This window comes from Salvelinus alpinus, chromosome 6, assembly GCF_045679555.1.
Source record: "Salvelinus alpinus chromosome 6, SLU_Salpinus.1, whole genome shotgun sequence".
Lineage (NCBI taxonomy): Eukaryota > Metazoa > Chordata > Actinopteri > Salmoniformes > Salmonidae > Salvelinus > Salvelinus alpinus.
Window position 1 is genome coordinate 64,956,520 of NC_092091.1, and position 17,541 is coordinate 64,974,060.

Genomic DNA, 17,541 nt, shown 5'->3' on the forward strand with positions numbered 1-17,541 from the left:
AAGTCACTTTACTCATGAGCTCAGGAAAGAGCTGACAAACAATAACTACCACTTACTGTGGACAGTCATGGGGGGGAAGCATGGGAAGAATCCGCTATAAGCTAAGTGTCACATTTGATCGCAGGCGTGTGTCTAAAGGCACTTCACTGCCCGGTTTGGGCCCATACATTTCAGTCATCTATACCCGCTGTAGTCATTACAATGACTGATTACTCCAATTAGCCTAGCATGGCCCAAGCAGCGGCGGTGCCGGCCATGTCTGTCTGCTATGGGGCTAACCAATCAGAATGGTATAGAGTTCATGGGCATGCTTGAGATCCAGCTAATTAGGGGGGGAATGAACTTGAATGTGGACTGGTGTGAGAGGAGGGAGGAGTGGCGGGGTGCACACAGAGGCATATAGCACACACACACACACACACTCAGGACCCTGAAGGAATGTGCCGAGTGCCAGCTCCCTTAGATTATCCCTCCTTCTTCCCTCTCTCTTTCTTTCTCTCGTTCTGTCTGTTTTCTCAGTACTGCTGTGACTGATGAAGGCTGGAGATGCAGATTAAGGTGGATGTGTGGAATGACAGACAGAGCCATGTGTTCCAGCCAAGGCTAATCAACAAAATATAGTGACACATTCACTATGAACTTCTTTTCCTCTCTCTCGCTCTGTCTTAATATCAGCCTCTGGGGCTCTTCGTCTTGAGACACATTGTGATTACATCATGAATCATGAATTCGTTTTAGAGCAGAGTGAATTGGGACTCTGATGGTATCTGGCTTTCAGTTAAAAACTGTAGCTCAATTGATAGAGCATGGTCCTAACAAAGCGAGGATAGTGGGTTTGATTCCCGGGACCACCCATATATAAAATGTATGACTGTAAGTTGCTTTGGATATGCTGAATGGCATAGATGCTGAACAAAAATATAAACGCAACATGTAAAGTGTTGGTCCCGTGTTTCCTGAGCTGAAATAAAAGATCCAAGAAATGTTTAATACGTACAAAAAGCTAATTTCTCTCAAATTTGTTTACATCCCTGTTAGTGAGCATTTCTCCTTTGCCAATATTATTCATCCACCTGACAGGTGTGGCATATCAAGAAACTGATTAAACAGCATGATCATTACACAGGTGCACCTTGTGCTGGGGACAATAAAAGGCCACTCTAAAATGTGCAGTTTTGTCACAACACAATGCCACAGTCTCAAGCTTTGAGGGTGTGTGCAATAGGCATGCTGACTGCAGGAATGTCCATCAGAGCTGTTGCCAGAGCTAATGAAACTGTGGGTTTACACAACTGAAGAAGCTATGGACAACGAACACATTTCAATTTTATCGATGGCAATTTGAATACACAGAGATACTGTGACGAGATCCTGAGGCCCATTTTCATGCCATTCATCCACCGCCATCACCTCATGTTTCAGCCTGATAATGCACGGCCCCATGTCGCAAGGATCTGTACACAATTCCTGGAAGCTGAAAATGTCCCAGTTCTTTCATGGCCTACCGACTCACCAGACATTTCATCCATTGAACATGTTTGGGATGCTCTGGATCGACGTGTACGACAGCGTGTTCCAGTTCCCGGCAATAACCAGTAATTTGGCAAAACCATTGAAGAGGAGTGGGACAACATTCCACAGGCCACAATCAACAGCCTGATCAACTCTATGTGAAGGAGATGTGCCGCTCTGCATGAGGCAAATGGTTATCACACCAGATACTGACTGGTTTTCTGATCCACACCCTACCTTTTTTTTAAGGTAGTGTCTGTGACCAACAGATGCATATCTGTATTCCCAGTCATGTGAAATCCATAGATTAGGGCCTAATGAATTTATTTCAGTTGACTGATTTCCTTATTCGAACTGCAACTCAGTAAAATCATTGAAATTGTTGCATGTTGTGTTTATATTTTTGTACATATGGAGGGAAGGGATTTGCTATTGAAACAGCCACTTGAGCAGATGGTGCTTGACTTACAGTATAGTAGGTACGTTGTAGCAATAAGACAACACAGACGTAATATTAGAGCCTTTTATCAGAAATACACTTTGGAGTGAACAGATGGCATAGTTTGTTTATTCCTTGTTGGACAGTAGTAGGCCTTTCTACTGTAAAATACACATTCCTTTAGGGTTGAAGAAGCATATCGGTTCACAGTCAAGTCCATAAAACAAGAAAACATTCAAATTATGACTGCAAAATGTTTTTTTTTCTAATAATCCAATCTAATGCCTTGGAGGATTGACCGTTTTACTGCAATTCATATTGAACTAAACTGATGACTGAGAAGACAATTGCAAAGAAAAAGATTGATGGAATCAATGGGCTTCATTCAACATGCATTAGCCTGGGAGCAATTCCCTTTATTCAATAAATATCGACATTAGGGAGAGAGGGTGTACGTTTCTAGTGAATACACTTCCTCCCCTTCCAAAAGCCCTACAGCTCCGGGTAATTACTTTAAACTGAAATGGAGCGACTCTCGTCAACTCTACACAATGCAAGAGATGTGTTTGTTCAGGCAGGAGATCACAACAGTGCTTCATTGTACTCTTTAGTCATGTGTTGTATTCAATTCATAGAACATTATTTTTCTTGGGAGAGGAATTTCTCTTGATAGACTACATACAGCAAGACACAGCCACATAATCCCAACAACAATCAACACACACAGAAAACACGGGATGCACAGTACAGAACATAAAATGAAAACCCTCACACGCAGCCAGTAAAAACAAGCAGGGTTCAGGGAACAATCTTGATGAAACATAGCAGTGGAGAAGAAGTGATTAAGGACTTCTCCCCCGGCTTAGCCACATCTGGGTAGGACAGGTCTCACAGTCAGGCCGCAGCAGTCCTGTAGTAACCCAGACCGGGTGTTTCAGTATGGGGGAGGGTTGGGGGTGGTCCAGGGTCTCCTGTTGGGTTTGGGGGAGGAAAGGAGGGACGTGGGGGTGTTGTTCAAGGAGTTACATGCCGTAACTTGAGTCTAAAAGGAGGAATGTGTGGATCTGCTACTTTTGGTTCTAGCTCTGTAGGTCTATGATCAGACTTTACTACAGAGACTGTGTGGTCTTACTCTGCAGCCCCCCCACACACACACACACACACACACACACACACACACACACACACACACACACACACACACACACACACACACACACACACACACACACACACACACACCACCTCCACTGTCAGGGCTCACCTCTGATCTACCCATGTTTTTTGCTGAGCTGCGTCACACACTTACTCCTGACTCACACTGAAAGTCAATAACAATGTTCAGGAACAGTGCCTTGGATTTGCAATAGCAGGCTCTGTTCCAGAATACTAGTGTGTACATCCTTCCAGACAGGTCCCCACATGACCTGGATGTTTCACCTCTCCAACAGCTTCAGCCAGCTAGAGGCCTGGGAGCTGAGCTAAACAACAGGTAAGAGGGAAGGAGAGGCGGAGGGAGAAAGGTCTGAGAGGTTAGGCTAGCTCTGTTCTAACTTGCTGTCTCTAGAACAAGGGGTCAATGAATGGACCCTCTAGGAATGACCATTCAGATTTAGAGTGGCAATTTGCTCTGGAAACATTCCATCTCACGGAGCACTTTGCAAATATGCAAAGTAGCAGTGAAGGATAAGACAGATGTATTGTTCTCTTATACATAGGATGACCACTAGAGGGCAACTATGAAGCATGAATTAATAATGTCAGCTGGAATATACTGTATAGCTAGCTGTCTGTTAGTGAACTCTAGTGGTCAAATCCATACATCACACTGTGGTCACTGAAATAAAGGATCGGCAAAAGCACTGCATTTTTGTATGTGCTTAATTGGTGAAAAATAACGATTTTGTCTGTGAAATATACAAGCATGAAAATCAAGAGGCATTTGAACACATCGAAGACATTTGTTTTTTGACTCCGTTAATAAATTCGGTAATGCAACATTTATTGGATGTGTTCATCGAAGAAGATGCATTGGGGGCAGTGGTGGAATAAGTACCCAACTGTAAAGATACCTGAATAGAACATGACTTGAGTAAAAGTAAAGATACCTTAATAGAACATGACTTGAGTAAAAGTAAAGATACCTGAATAGAACATGACTTGAGTTAAAGTAAAGATACCTTAATAGAACATGACTTGAGTAAAAGTAAAGATACCTTAATAGAACATGACTTGAGTAAAAGTAAAGATACCTTAATAGAACATGACTTGAGTAAAAGTAAAGATACCTGAATAGAACATGACTTGAGTTAAAGTAAAGATACCTTAATAGAACATGACTTGAGTTAAAGTAAAGATACCTTAATAGAACATGACTTGAGTTAAAGTAAAGATACCTTAATAGAACATGACTTGAGTTAAAGTAAAGATACCTTAATAGAACATGACTTGAGTTAAAGTAAAGATACCTTAATAGAACATGACTTGAGTTAAAGTAAAGATACCTTAATAGAACATGACTTGAGTAAAAGTAAAGATACCTTAATAGAACATGACTTGAGTAAAAGTAAAGATACCTTAATAGAACATGACTTGAGTAAAAGTAAAGATACCTTAATAGAACATGACTTGAGTAAAAGTAAAGATACCTTAATAGAACATGACTTGAGTTAAAGTAAAGATACCTTAATAGAACATGACTTGAGTAAAAGTAAAGATACCTTAATAGAACATGACTTGAGTAAAAGTAAAGATACCTTAATAGAACATGACTTGAGTAAAAGTAAAGATACCTTAATAGAACATGACTTGAGTAAAAGTAAAGATACCTTAATAGAACATGACTCAAGCAAAAGTGAAAGTCATCCAGTAAAATACTACTTGAGTAAAAGTATTTGGTTTTAAATATACTTAAGTACCAAAAGTAAAGGTGTAAATAATTTCAAATGACTTATATTAAGCAAACCAGAAGGCACCATTACATGCATTTAATTTTTTTACTAATAGCCAGGGGCACACTCCAACACTCAGACATAATTTACAAACGAAGCATTTGTGTTTATGGAGTCTGTCAGATGTTCTCTTGATAAGTGCGTGAATTGGACCATCTTCCTGTCCCGCTAAGCATTAAAAATGTAACTAGCACTTTTGGATGTCAGAGAAAATGTATAGAGTAAAAAGTACATTATTTTCTTTAGGAATGTAGTGAAGTAAAAGCAAAAGTTGTCAAAAATATAAATAGTAATGTAAAGTACAGAAACCCCCCAAATATTTTTACTTAAGTACTTTACAACACTGATTGGGAGTTTGCCACTTAGAGAGCAGCAGGAGCTGCTGAAGACTGTCCAAGCTCCATGGACCTTTGTTTGAATGAAGGTCTTTGGTTCAGTTTGATTAAGTTATGCTCTGACAGAGCTAGGCCTTTTGAATTAGAGTTTGATCATGTTGTGGGCCCCTCAGAACCATGGTTCTAAGCCTCAGAAGGTGACCATCCCTTCGGCGACTGATTTGGTGGTTGTTTAGCCCCTGGGAGGTCCTGGCTTTTGATCCCAGTCCCCAGCTAAGTTTGTCATTAAAAGTCTATATTTTGCCTTTAACCTGCCTCTTGAGTGTTTGTACTGTGGCCAATCCTCGATTACACCACAGCTTATGTGGCGCTTATAGGAATCAAAGCCAAATCTCTGGTGTTGCAAGCACCATGCTCCACCACACTGGGTTGTGCATTTCTTTGGATCCACAACTCTCCTTGGTCATTATTTTTGTAATATACATTTATGATATTTTAGGCCAGGATTCAATTAAAGAGCACTTTGTCAGCAAAGACCACATTCACGGTACAACGCTGCATATGGAAATAAGCATATCAAGAAGCTGATTAAATAGCATGCTCATTCCACAGGTGCACCTTGTGCTGGGGACAAGAAAAGGCCACTCTAAAATGTGCAGTTCTCAAGTTGAGATAATTGAATGTTCATTTCTCTACCATAAGCCGCCTCCAACGTAGTGTTCGAGAATTTGGCATTACGCCCAACCAGCCTCACAACCACGTGTAACCATGCCAGCCCAGGACCTCCACATCCGGCTTCTTCACCTGCGGGATCATCTGAGACCTGTCACCCGAACAGCTGATGAAATTGAGGGGTATTTCTGTCTGTAATAAAGCCCTTTTGTGAGGAAAAACTCATTCTGATTGGCTGGGCCTGGCTCCCCAGTGGGTGGGCCTATTCCCTCCCAGGCCCACCCATGGCTGTGCTCCTGCCCAGTCATTTAAAATCCATAGATTAGGGCCTAATTTATTTATTTCAATTGACTGATATCCTTGTGTGAACTGTAAAACTCAGTAAAAATCACTGAAATTGTTGCATGTTGCATTTATATTTTTGTTCAGTATAGTTGACAAATTGAATAGGTGTGCTAGCTCTGGAATATATCAAGTACATGAAAGGTCTGGGGATCTCAATGAGAGGTTTGAGAAACCACTGCTTTATAACATGCCTTGAATTGAATCTCGGCCTGAATGAGGAAAACAGAATTAGACTTTCTCAAATTATTAATTCCTTGTGTCCTTTCTCCTAGCCTTCTTTTCAAAACGCAATTGATCTTCTTCATACATTTCAGATCGTACAGGGCTTAGGGAAGCTCTACTGTGAGGAGGAAGGATGATTGAACGGGAGCTGGAGTATTGTCCAGTATAGCCAGAGAAGACATCTCAGAGGTCTGTTGGTGACCTCTACTGGCCAGGTCCATAGTAAAAGTAAAGTTTCACAAGACCGGGAATTGTACGTAAAGTTGTTTGTGCAAATAAAATACAGAATTACAGTACCAGTCTAAAGTTTGGACATTCTCATTGAAGGGTTTTCTTTATTTGTACTAATTTCTACATTGTAGAATAATAGTGAAGACAGCAAAACTATAAAATAACATATGGAATCATGTAGTAACCAAAAAAGTTTAACAAATCAAAATATATTTTATATTCTTCAAAGTAGCCACCGTTGGTCTTTGACAGCTTTGCACTCTCTCAACCAGCTTCATGAGGTAGTCACCTGGAATGCATTTCAATTAACAGGTGTGCCTTGTTAAAAGTTCATTTGTGGAATTTCTTCTCTTATTAATGCGTTTGAGCCAATCAGTTGTGTTGTGACAAGGTAGGGGTGGTATATAGAAGATAGCCCTTTATGGTAAAACACCAAGTCCATATTATGGCAAGAACAGCTCAAATAAGCAAAGAGAAACGACAGTCCATCATTACTTTAAGACATGGAGGTCAGTCAATACGGAAAAGTGCAGTCGTAAAAACAAAGCGCTACAATGAAACTGGCTCTCATGAGGACCGCCACAGAAAAGGAAGACCCAGAGTTACCTCTGCTGTAGAGAAGTTTATTAGAGTAACCAGCCTCAGAAATTGCAGCCCAAATAAATACTAGAGTGTTCAAGTAAGACACATCTCAACATCAACTGTTCAGAGGAGTGCGTGAATCAGGCCTTCATGGTCGAATTGCTGCAAAGAAACCACTACTAAAAGGACACCAATAAGAAGACGAGACTTGCTTGGGCCAAGAAACACGACCAATGGACATTAGACCGGTGGAAATCTGTCCTTTTGGTCTGAGTCACAATGTGAGATTTTTGGTTCCAACCACCATGTCTTTGTGAGACACAGAGTTGGTGAACGGATGATCTCCGAATGTGTGGTTCCCACCGTGAAGCATGGAGGTGTGATGGTGTGGCAGGTAACCTAGTGGTTAGAGCATTGGGCCAGTAACCGAAAGGTTGCTGGATCGAATCCCCGAGCGGACAATGTAAAAATCTGTTGTTATGCCCCTGAACAAGGCAGTTAACCCACTGTTCCCCGGTAGGCCGTCATTGCAAATAAGAATGAGTTCTTAACCGACTTGCCATGTTAAATAAAAAGGTCAAAAACAAAAAAATGGTGTGGGGGTGCTTTGCTGGCGACACGGTCAGTGATTAATTTAGAATTCAAGGCATACCAGCATGGCTACCACAGCATTCTGCAGCGATACGCCATCCCATCTGATTTGCGCTTAGTGGGACTATCATTTATTTTTCAACAGTACAATGACCCAAAACACACCTCCAGGCTGTGTAAGGGCAGGAGAGTGATGGAGTGCAGCATCAGATGACCTGGCCTCCACAGTCACCTGACCTCAACCCAATTGAGATGGTTTGGGATGAGTTGGACCGCAGAGTGAAGGAAAAGCAGCCAACAAGTGCTCAGGATATGTGGGAATTCCTTCAAGACTGTTGGAAAAGCATTCCTCATGTAGCTGGTTGAGAGAATGCCAAGAGTGTGCAAAGCTGTCAAGGCAAAGGGTGGCTACTTTGAAGAATCTAAAATAAAATATATTTTGATTTGTTTAACACTTTTTTGGTTACTACATGACTCCATATGTGTTATTTCATAGTTTTGATGTCTTCACTATTATTCTGTAATGTAGAAAATAGTAAAAACTAAGAAAAACCCTTGAATGAGTAGGTGTGTCCAAACTTTTGACTGGTACTGTATATAATGGATTGTGAACACAAGTTGATATTTATCCATGATACCTTTATTCATCACTCACATACTAAAATCCAGAGATCAATTACAAAAATAATTTTTTTTTTAAAGACCGAATTTACATTGAGGGATCTATACTTCTTAAAAGGCTGGAAGTGTCTTTCATCCTAAAACAAAGGAGAAGAACAAAACAAAGTTAATAATGAAATGAAGTTAAACATAAATGCAGTATTATTTTATATACAGTAGATGGTGTATTAGCCTTGGTTAACATTAGAGGGAATACAACATGTCTCAGCCTCCAGTATTTATGCTGCAGTAGTTTGTGTCGGGGGGCTAGGGTCAGTTGGTTACCTGGAGTACTTCTCCTGTCTTATCCAGTGTCCTGTGTGAATTTAAGTATGCTCTCTCTAATTCTCTCGTTCTCTCTTTCTCTCTGAGAACCTGAGCCCTAGGACCATACGTCAGGACTACCGGGCATGATGACACCTTGCTGTCCCCAGTCCGCCTGGCCTTGCTGCTATTCCAGTTTCAACTGTTCTGCCTGTGGTTACGGAACCCCTACCTGTCCCAGACCTGCTGTTTTCAACTCTTAATGATCGGCTATGAAAAGCCAACTGAGATTTATTCCTGATTATTATTTGACCATGCTTGTCATTTATGAACATTTTGAAAATCTTGGCTCTCTCTAATTTTCTCCTTCTCTCTTTCTTTCTCTCGGAGGACCTGAGCCCTAGGACCATACGTCGGGACTACCGGCCGTGGTGACTCCTTGCTGTCCCCAGTCCGCCTGGCCTTGCTGCTATTCCAGTTTCAGCTGTTCTGCCTGCGGTTATGGAACCGCCACCTGTCCCAGACCTGTTGTTTTTCAACTCTTGATGATCGGCTATGAAAAGCCAACTGAAAATTATTCATGATTATTATTTGACCATGCTTGTCACTTATGAACATTTTTGAACATCTTGGCATAGTTCTGTTATAATCTCCACCCGGCACAGCCAGAAGAGGACTGGCCACCCCTCATAGCCTGGTTCCTCTCTAGGTTTCTTCCTAGGTTTTGGCCTTTCTAGGGAGTTTTTCCTAGCCACCGTGCTTCTACACCTGCATTACTAGCTGTTTGGGGTTTTAGGCTGGGTGTCTGTACAGCACTTCGAGATATTAGCTGATGTACGAAGGGCTATATAAAATAAAATTGATTGATTGAAAATTGATCTAGAGTACTTACATGTTGGCTATCCTTTCCAATCTCTCTTTTATATTCTCCTACAGAAAATGAGTCAAGACTGAATGAAAAACAAAGGGCTTGATTTAATCCTTATTGCGGAAGATCCGCGTAAAAATTCGAAGGTAATTTCCAATTGAGTCGGCATATGCAGAGTTTACCGTGAATGAAGTCTCCTCGAACATTGCCTTTAAATTTTCAAATCGACCTATAACGTGGCTCTTTCACGATACTACAGATTGAATCCAGCCCAAATAGTCTTCTAATGTTTCCATTATATTTCCTTGTAATATCTGCCATTACCTCTGGGGGTGCCGTTGTCACACAGGGGCTGATGGGATAGCTAGCAGAAGGGGTGGAGGACTGAGGACGCTCACAGCCAGAGTTGTGTAGGAGGCTCTCTGGAGGACTGGGTCTTGACTCTAAGGGTATGTGAGCATCAGTTGAACTTTTATATCACACTGGGAATTTGATCTTTCTATTACTGTATTTCAGTTGTTGTATACGATGGCCTCAATAATACTTTACTAAGACACTTTTATTGTCAAAATCAGTTCCAACCAGTGACTTCTGTTGCATTATCCGCCATGTGATGACTCCAACCTCCATTGATAAGTGACGACTCCTAGAGGGGGAAAAAAACAACCTTGAAAGCTGTACATTTTTCCATCTTTAAATCAGCAAACAGAGATACAGTAGACATTCTGGAATGGACTGACATCATTAGTTCAACATCTGCATCTGCTTCTACTTGTCATTAGATAGAGGTACGGAGAGTTCTTTAGAAGCGTCTCCAGATTGGACAGATGTGGTGTAAAGATCCCTTCCTACCTGGGCCATGGCTGACACACACGCAGACACACAGTATCAAAGAGCCTACCTGGGCCGTGGCGAGGGTCAGTCTGGTCTCCAGCAGTAGCACTCTGCTCTCCAGGTTCTCCCACTGGTGCTTGTCTATAGTGATCCTCCCGGCCGAGGCCTTCTCTAGAAGCTCCAGCCTCTGCTCCAGGGCCGAGAGCCTCCCCAGCCCGGTCTGGACCTGCAGCAGCTGGGCCTCCAGCTCTGCCAGCCTCCCCTCCACCACCAGGTCCTGGAAGGGTGGTCTCAATCCAGTCAGTTTGTGTGTGTTTGTGTCACTTTGGTACTGTGTGTTACAGAGAGAAGGGCTGTGTGTGTCTGTGTTTATAATTGTGGAGAAATATGCTGGTAGTCACTGTTTGAGGGACTGTAGGTGCTTGGTTCTGGACCTCCTCCAGTCCCAGCCCCTCCTCCTCTTCCTCAGACTCTTCATTATCTGAGGTTCTACTAGAGGAGACCCAGGAGTCACCACCAATGTGTCTCTCCACTAGTGGCCTGCTTAGGGATAACTGTGGGAAAGAACCATCTCACCTAGTCATGTTAAGGCCGGGCCATGTATTCATGCAGCATTACAATGGACTATTTTAAAATGTTTAATTTAACCTTAATTTAACTAGGATAGCTCAGGCCTCTTTGATAAAGTGTAGAGTTGAACAGGTATGTTGGTCTACACTGTCATGTCCTTGGCAAAGACTTACTGTGGTGGCCATGGGGTTCATTGTTTCAGCCTGAAATGGGAGAGCCTCACTTTTGGAGTCTGAACTCGAGGCCTGAAAACGAGCTCTCGGCTTTGGCTGCAACACACACAGATGCAATACATGGACCTTTTCTTTTACCAGGTAGTCTATTGAGAACACATTCTCTATTACAATACAGACATGATCTGATCAAGAGGGTGCAATAGTTAATTGAACCGTGAATACCGTGTCATCATTATCATGTTGTCGATGATGCTCTAGGCTCGTCAAAGCTGAGGGAGACAGACTGACCTTGTTGCCTTTGCTGAGCTCTTTGTGTTTCTGCAGGGCCAAGGCGATGACATCACAGAGGATGCAGGTCTTTCTTTCTGCATAGCCAAACTGGAGGAACTGCTGCTTGGTCAGGACGGGTTTGTAGTGGAAGAGATCCCGCAGTACCTAGATGTGGGTGAACAATAGACAGTATGACACACACACACACACACACACACACACACACACACACATGGCTGAATTCTCCCTGCTGAAAAATTGTTTCAAATCAAAAATACACCATGGTTGTTTTTTCATTCAAACAGTAGAAAATGCAAAGATCAAAACAATATTCATTGAAGATCACTGAAAATGACATTGCAAAGTATCTGGTACAGGGGTTTTCAACTCATTTTGCGCCGGGGGCCACATTCGGTCTTCAAGAAGGTCCAGAGGGTCGCACTGAAAATGTGTTAATTTCTTCGCCATCAAAACGTGCAAAGAAATTGTCCTGTATCCAATGCTTTCGCAATTTGATGCTACCCGACTGTCTAGGTTTCATTTGAATGATTATTAGTGAGCTGGACACAGTCAAGAAACAGTATAAATGTAGAACACATGACAAACCCAAACAATCTATTGATGATTGTAAAACTCACTATAGTTGACAGGAGTTCAGGGAAAGATGGCAGTACGTATGACAGGAGAGCTAAATGAGTGCTTTCCTGTTACACCGACTATAATGCAGAGCAAATGGCTTGTCTTCTCTTTGCACTGTCTTCTGTATGAAATGCTGCTGGTGTGTCGGCCCAATCTGTCTCCCATATGTGTGTGTGTGTGTCTGTGTGTGTGTGTGTGTGTCTGTGTGTGTGTGTGTGTGTGTGTGTGCCAGCCAGGCGAAGCAGTGACTGGGCGCCAGCCAGAGGGTCTCGCTCTTCCTTCTCAGTCTCCCTCTCCTCTCTCGCCAAAATGAACCGATGCTGTGAGAGGCAGATAGCTCGCCTGCGGCCTCAGCGCTAAGAGAACAGAAGAGGGGATTCTGATCCGAGATGAGAACTTGGACCAACATGGAGTTCCTGTGTTCACCGCAGGAATCAGGATTTCATGTGAGCCTTTAAAAAATATAATTGCTCAAGGACGCTGTGCTGCCGACCACCGGTTGCCAGCTGGAAGGAAACACCACCAGAGAGTGTGTTAAATACAGATGCTGCAGATCAGGGCCCGCTCAGTGAAAACCCTCTGGTTCTGATAGCAGGGTTAACAGAGGCTACAGTACAGCCTCAACAAAAAGACTGAAAAACCCCTGATGCATTTACACAAGTCATTCCTTCCAAGTCCTCGGTTGGTTGTGATGAGAGAGGAGCTGTAATATTAGAACGTGCGATGAAGGAAATGGCTTGGCCTTGACCTGACCAAGCACAATATCATGGAAAAAGGAATTCCGACAGTGGAGGCCTATACCATTTCCCATAGATAAGAATGAATGGAATTCCAAGACTACTTTAAGACTCCATTCATGTCATTTGAGCGCCACAGGAATGAAAAGGAATCCCACATGTGGCCTACCTTTTACTTCTACAGGGGAAATCCTGCACTGTTTCAAAAGGACTTTATTGGTAGTGAGTGATGCAATAGCAATGTCTTCCGTGTGTGTGTATTAGAGGAAAATATTGCGGTTCAGCTCAAGCTTGGAGGGGTTAAACCACAGCAGAGCATCTGGGTAGACAGCCGTTGGCCTCAGGAGACCCCAAGGAATAAACTGAAGTCACAGTGTGTGTGTCCATTGCCTCTGAGGAAACAACAGGAAACACTTTGCCATTTTGAACCATTACGATGATAACTGTGATGTATGAGAGAGGGGATCTAGAGGGGAGTCCCTGCTATTGGGAGAAACTGTTTGTTCCGTGTTAGAGAGACGACACTGCATGGGGCCACATGGGGAGAGCGGTGGTGGGGAGCCTACTGGAAAAGTAGGACCCAGGAAAGTGAATGAACAGAGCATTAAATCATAGGGAGGGCATGAAGGAACGAGCCAGGGAGATAATACAGTCAACTGGGGAGTGATGCCAATGTTTCTCAAACGGGTAGGTCTAGGTCTGGATGTGGGATTGCTGCAGGGGGGGATACATTCGAAAACATGATTTCAACACTTAAGATGTTAGTCATTAGAACACAGACGCTCTGCATCTTCTTCCTACCATACTAATGGAGACCTATGGAGTAAAACCCCTCCACTGTGCATGATGATAGTTAAATACTAAGGCTGTCATGGAAACATGTTAACCTACAGTACCAGTCAAAAGTGTGCTCTTGTGACACACCTACTCATTCAAGGGGTTCTCTTTATTTGTACTATTTTCTACATTGTAGAATAATAGTCAAGACATAAAAACTATGAAATAACACATCGTGTAGTAATGGAATCGTGTAGTAGAGTGGGCATTGCGTCAAAGAAGCAATGCGGCTTGGTTGGGTTGTGTTTCGGAGGACGCACGGCTCTCGACCATCGTCACTCCCGAGTCCGTACGGGAGTTGCAGCAATGAGACAAGACTAACTACCATTTAGATATTGCATTCCTCATGAAGCTGGTTGAGAGAATGTCAAGTGTGCAAACTGTCATCAAGGCAAAGGGTGGCTACTTTGAAGAATCAAAAATATATTTTGATTTGTTTAACACTTTTTTGGTTACTACATGATTCCATGTGTGTTATTTCATAGTTTTGATGTCTTCACTATTATTCTACAATGTGGAAAAGTCCAAATAAAGAAACCCTTGTCCAAACTTTTGACAGGTACTGTACACTATTACCCTTAATAGATATTTTTTTTAAGAACACAATAGAATAAATGTGTGGATTTACCTTGTAGATGCATTCGATAAAACGTAGGTCGTTCTTCCCAGTGAGTTCCACTCCGAAGCCCACCAGGTGTTCAGCAAGGTGTGGTGAATAGGAGATGAATGCATAACTCACTATGGGGAGAAAGGCAGAAGGATCCCCTTTGGCCAAGCTGTAGAGATAAAGCATAGATTGTGTACTACTGTTTTCATATGCATTAGTATCATTTAGGCCTAAAAATATATGACAATAACGCTCTGTTCAGACAGGTAGACCGATTATTCAAGAAACAAAAAATGTTTTTTGACCAATCAGATCAGCTCTCATAAAGATCTGATGTAATTGGTCAAAAAGACCAATTAGTGGGGGAAAAAAATAAGAATTGAGCTGCCTGTCTAAACGCAGCCCGTATAAACGCAGCCCAACACACATTTTGACATCAATGGAACCCAAACGAGTTCAATAAAAACTAGAAAAAATATATATACATTTGAAAAAAAGTGGCCAACCTTTTGTCTCCTGATTTTAAATTGTCTCACATCAACAGAAAATTGTATTTGAGCCACATCATTTTTTAAATTCCCCACAAGCATATTGTGTTTGATGCTCTTCACTTCAAAAGGAATCCCTGCTTCCCTGCTCATCAGATGTGCAAACTGGGGTCCTCATCAGAGGGGGACCCACGGCTGGTTAATGTAAAGCATGTTTACAAACCGAGTTATAGTCGGGCAGGGCGCCGTACAACCCCCTCTGCCGCCTGCCGGAGACTTCAAAACAAACGCAGACCATGAACTGTACCCGTGGCTACAACCCCAATCTGGATGTTTATAGGACTACAGATGTTTAGTCTGTCTTCCAACCAAATCATTTAGTCTTTGTCGCAAATAGCACCCTATATAGTGCGCAATTTTTTTAAACAGAGCCTTATGGGCCCGTAGTCAAAAGTAGTGCACTATCTGGGGAAGTGTCAAAGGCTTTTATTGACAATTACATGAAGATGCAAAGAGTCAATATTTGCAGTGTTGACCCTTCTTTTTCAAGACCTCTGCAATCTGCCCTGGCATGCTGTCAATTAACTTCTGGGCCACATCCTGACTGATGGCAGCCCATTCTGCATAATCAATGCTTGGAGTTTGTCAGAATTTGTGGGGTTTTGTTTGACCACCCGCCTCTTGAGGATTGACCACAAGTTCTCAATGGGATTAAGGTCTGGGGAGTTTCCTGGCCATGGATCCAAAATATCAATGTTTTGTTCCCCGAGCCATTTAGTTATCACTTTTGCCTTGTGGCAAGGTGCTCCATCATGCTGGAAAAGGCATTGTTCATCACCAAACTGTTCCTGGATGGTTGGGAGAAGTTGCTCTCGGAGGATGTGTTGGTACTATTCTTTATTCATGGCTGTGTTCTTAGGAAAAATTGTGAGTGAGCCCACTCCCTTGGCTGAGAAGCAACCCCACACATGAACGGTCTCAGGATGCTTTACTGTTGGCATGACACAGGACTGATGGTAGCGCTCACCTTGTCTTCTCCGGACAAGCTTTTTTCCCCAGATGCCCCAAACAATTGGAAAGGGGATTCATCAGAGAAAATTACTTTACCCCAGTCCTCAGCAGTCCAATCCCTGTACCTTTTGCAGAATATCAGTCTGTCCCTGGTGTTTTTCCTGGAGAGAAGTGGCTTCTTTGTTGCCCTTCTTGACACCAGGCCATCCTCCAAAAGTCTTCGCCTCACTGTGCGTGCAGATGCACTCACACCTGCCTGCTGCCATTCCTGAGCAAGCTCTGTACTGGTGGTGCATGAATGGTTGATTTATGATATTTATGATATTTGTGTATCTAACTTTCTCACTCATCATTATTCACAATTCATTCAGATCTATCTAATAATGATAGCAAAAATGGAGGGACTATGTACAAAAAGTGTTGTCATTTCTAAACGGTTCATACCCTCAAATTAAAGCTGACAGTCTGCACTTTAAACTCAATCATTGTATCATTTCAAATCCAAAGTGTCAACCCACTGTCCACCAGTCTCGGAACACCTGATGGTCAAATCAGGTGCTGGAGTACAGAGCCAAACAACAACAAAAATGGTCACTGCCCCAATACGTTTGGAGCTCACTATATATCAGAATGAATGAACATATGGGGGATTTATTTCTCCAATGTAAGCAAGTAAAAATGACACAACTGTTCATACATCTCCTGCACTGCAACTAAGATACTGAATAGTGGAGCCATCATGTGGCCATCAACTGAACAACCACAACACAGGTGCCGACTGTCTCCTTCCCTCAAAGTTTGGGAACGTGGCACAATTGTTTAGTTAGCACTGGCACACATTTTATCCATGACATAGCTAACATACCCATTATAGTCGACCTCTCTTGGGTACTTCAATGCCCGTAGTTGAGCATCCAGCTTCCGAAGACATCCTTTCAAATCACCGGTTGACATCATTGTGGACCTTGAACATGCAAATGGCAGACAGGTAACGTTACCACAACAATTCTCCCATTAACTATTTTGCAACGAATGGATAAAACACCAACTAGCTAACGTTAACTAACATAAACAATATAGCTATGTAACGTTACATGTTGGCTAGCTACCAACACAGCTTTCCAGCAAGTTACTTGCTATGTTATAGGCTAACGTTAGATTTTGTTGAGGTGACACGTTGTAGCAGCTACTGAAACGGACCATAACACAAAATATAATAAATTACCTTATATTTAAGTAGAAGTGCTAGCCAAATTAGCTCGCTAACTAGACATGTATTTAGTTTGTTTTGCCCGGGTAAATAACATAACTGCCGCGATTGGTTGCCATGATAAGTTGAATCAGAAAAACTAGAAGGAAGATTCACAAGAGCACATTCGTAGCTAGATGGCGCTAAAAGTTTTGTTTGTAGACTTCTGGTTTTAATGTCGATGGTAAACTGACGACGACTTATGAAACAAGCAGAACTTACTAAATCCATGTAAAACGTCGTCTTTACTGTCTGTAGTTGAAAGGAAAACCAAATGATTCTGGTTAGCTACCTTTAATGTGTTAGAAGAAACAAAGCAATGCACTGTAGATTTTTTGTAAAAAGTCCAATGGATTTCATTAGATTCGTTAGACTGCTCTGTGTAGACCGACATTTTTACTAGAATAATATTTTTTAAACAAAACAATTGAAATATTGTATATATCATAGT

At 42.2% G+C, this 17,541-nt stretch overlaps 1 protein-coding gene and 1 long non-coding RNA gene across 12 annotated transcripts; one reads left to right on the top strand and one right to left on the bottom strand.

Annotated features, from left to right (window-relative positions):
• Positions 1-3,186: 3,186 nt before the first annotated feature.
• Positions 3,187-9,682, top strand: LOC139579130 (uncharacterized). Its single transcript, XR_011675677.1, has 3 exons — positions 3,187-3,443; positions 5,850-6,091; positions 8,913-9,682. It is a non-coding gene; the product is annotated as an uncharacterized lncRNA (long non-coding RNA).
• On the bottom strand, positions 8,499-17,491 carry cep44 (centrosomal protein 44). Of its 11 annotated transcripts, none has more exons than XR_011675675.1 (12): positions 17,067-17,206; positions 16,707-16,805; positions 15,967-16,125; positions 14,364-14,511; positions 11,541-11,687; positions 11,250-11,345; positions 10,908-11,060; positions 10,574-10,783; positions 10,255-10,318; positions 9,997-10,115; positions 9,697-9,754; positions 8,499-8,638 (listed from the first exon to the last, which is right to left on the bottom strand). XR_011675675.1 is itself a non-coding variant. In XM_071407427.1 (12 exons), the coding sequence occupies exons 2-12, from the start codon at positions 16,796-16,798 to the stop codon at positions 8,590-8,592; spliced, it is 1,275 nt and encodes a 424-aa protein (XP_071263528.1). In that variant the 5' UTR covers positions 16,799-16,805; positions 17,067-17,206; the 3' UTR covers positions 8,499-8,589. The 11 variants fall into 11 exon arrangements, 10 of the variants coding, with proteins under 10 accessions (XP_071263528.1, XP_071263534.1, XP_071263527.1 ...); XM_071407427.1 differs by having other exon boundaries at positions 9,697-9,734; XM_071407433.1 differs by lacking the exons at positions 15,967-16,125; positions 17,067-17,206 and adding an exon at positions 17,383-17,491 and having other exon boundaries at positions 9,697-9,734.
• Between the last annotated feature and the right edge of the window lie 50 nt (positions 17,492-17,541).

Excerpts from the sequence above, each read along its gene's own strand:
- cep44 (XM_071407426.1), bottom strand. The coding sequence starts at position 16,798 with ATGATGTCAACCGGTGATTTGAAAGGATGTCTTCGGAAGCTGGATGCT. Across the intron at positions 11,061-11,249 it reads TGAACCCCATGGCCACCACA|TTATCCCTAAGCAGGCCACT; the intron begins GTAAGTCTTTGC and ends TCTTTCCCACAG. Across the intron at positions 10,319-10,573 it reads TGACCCTCGCCACGGCCCAG|GAGTCGTCACTTATCAATGG; the intron begins GTAGGCTCTTTG and ends TTCCCCCTCTAG.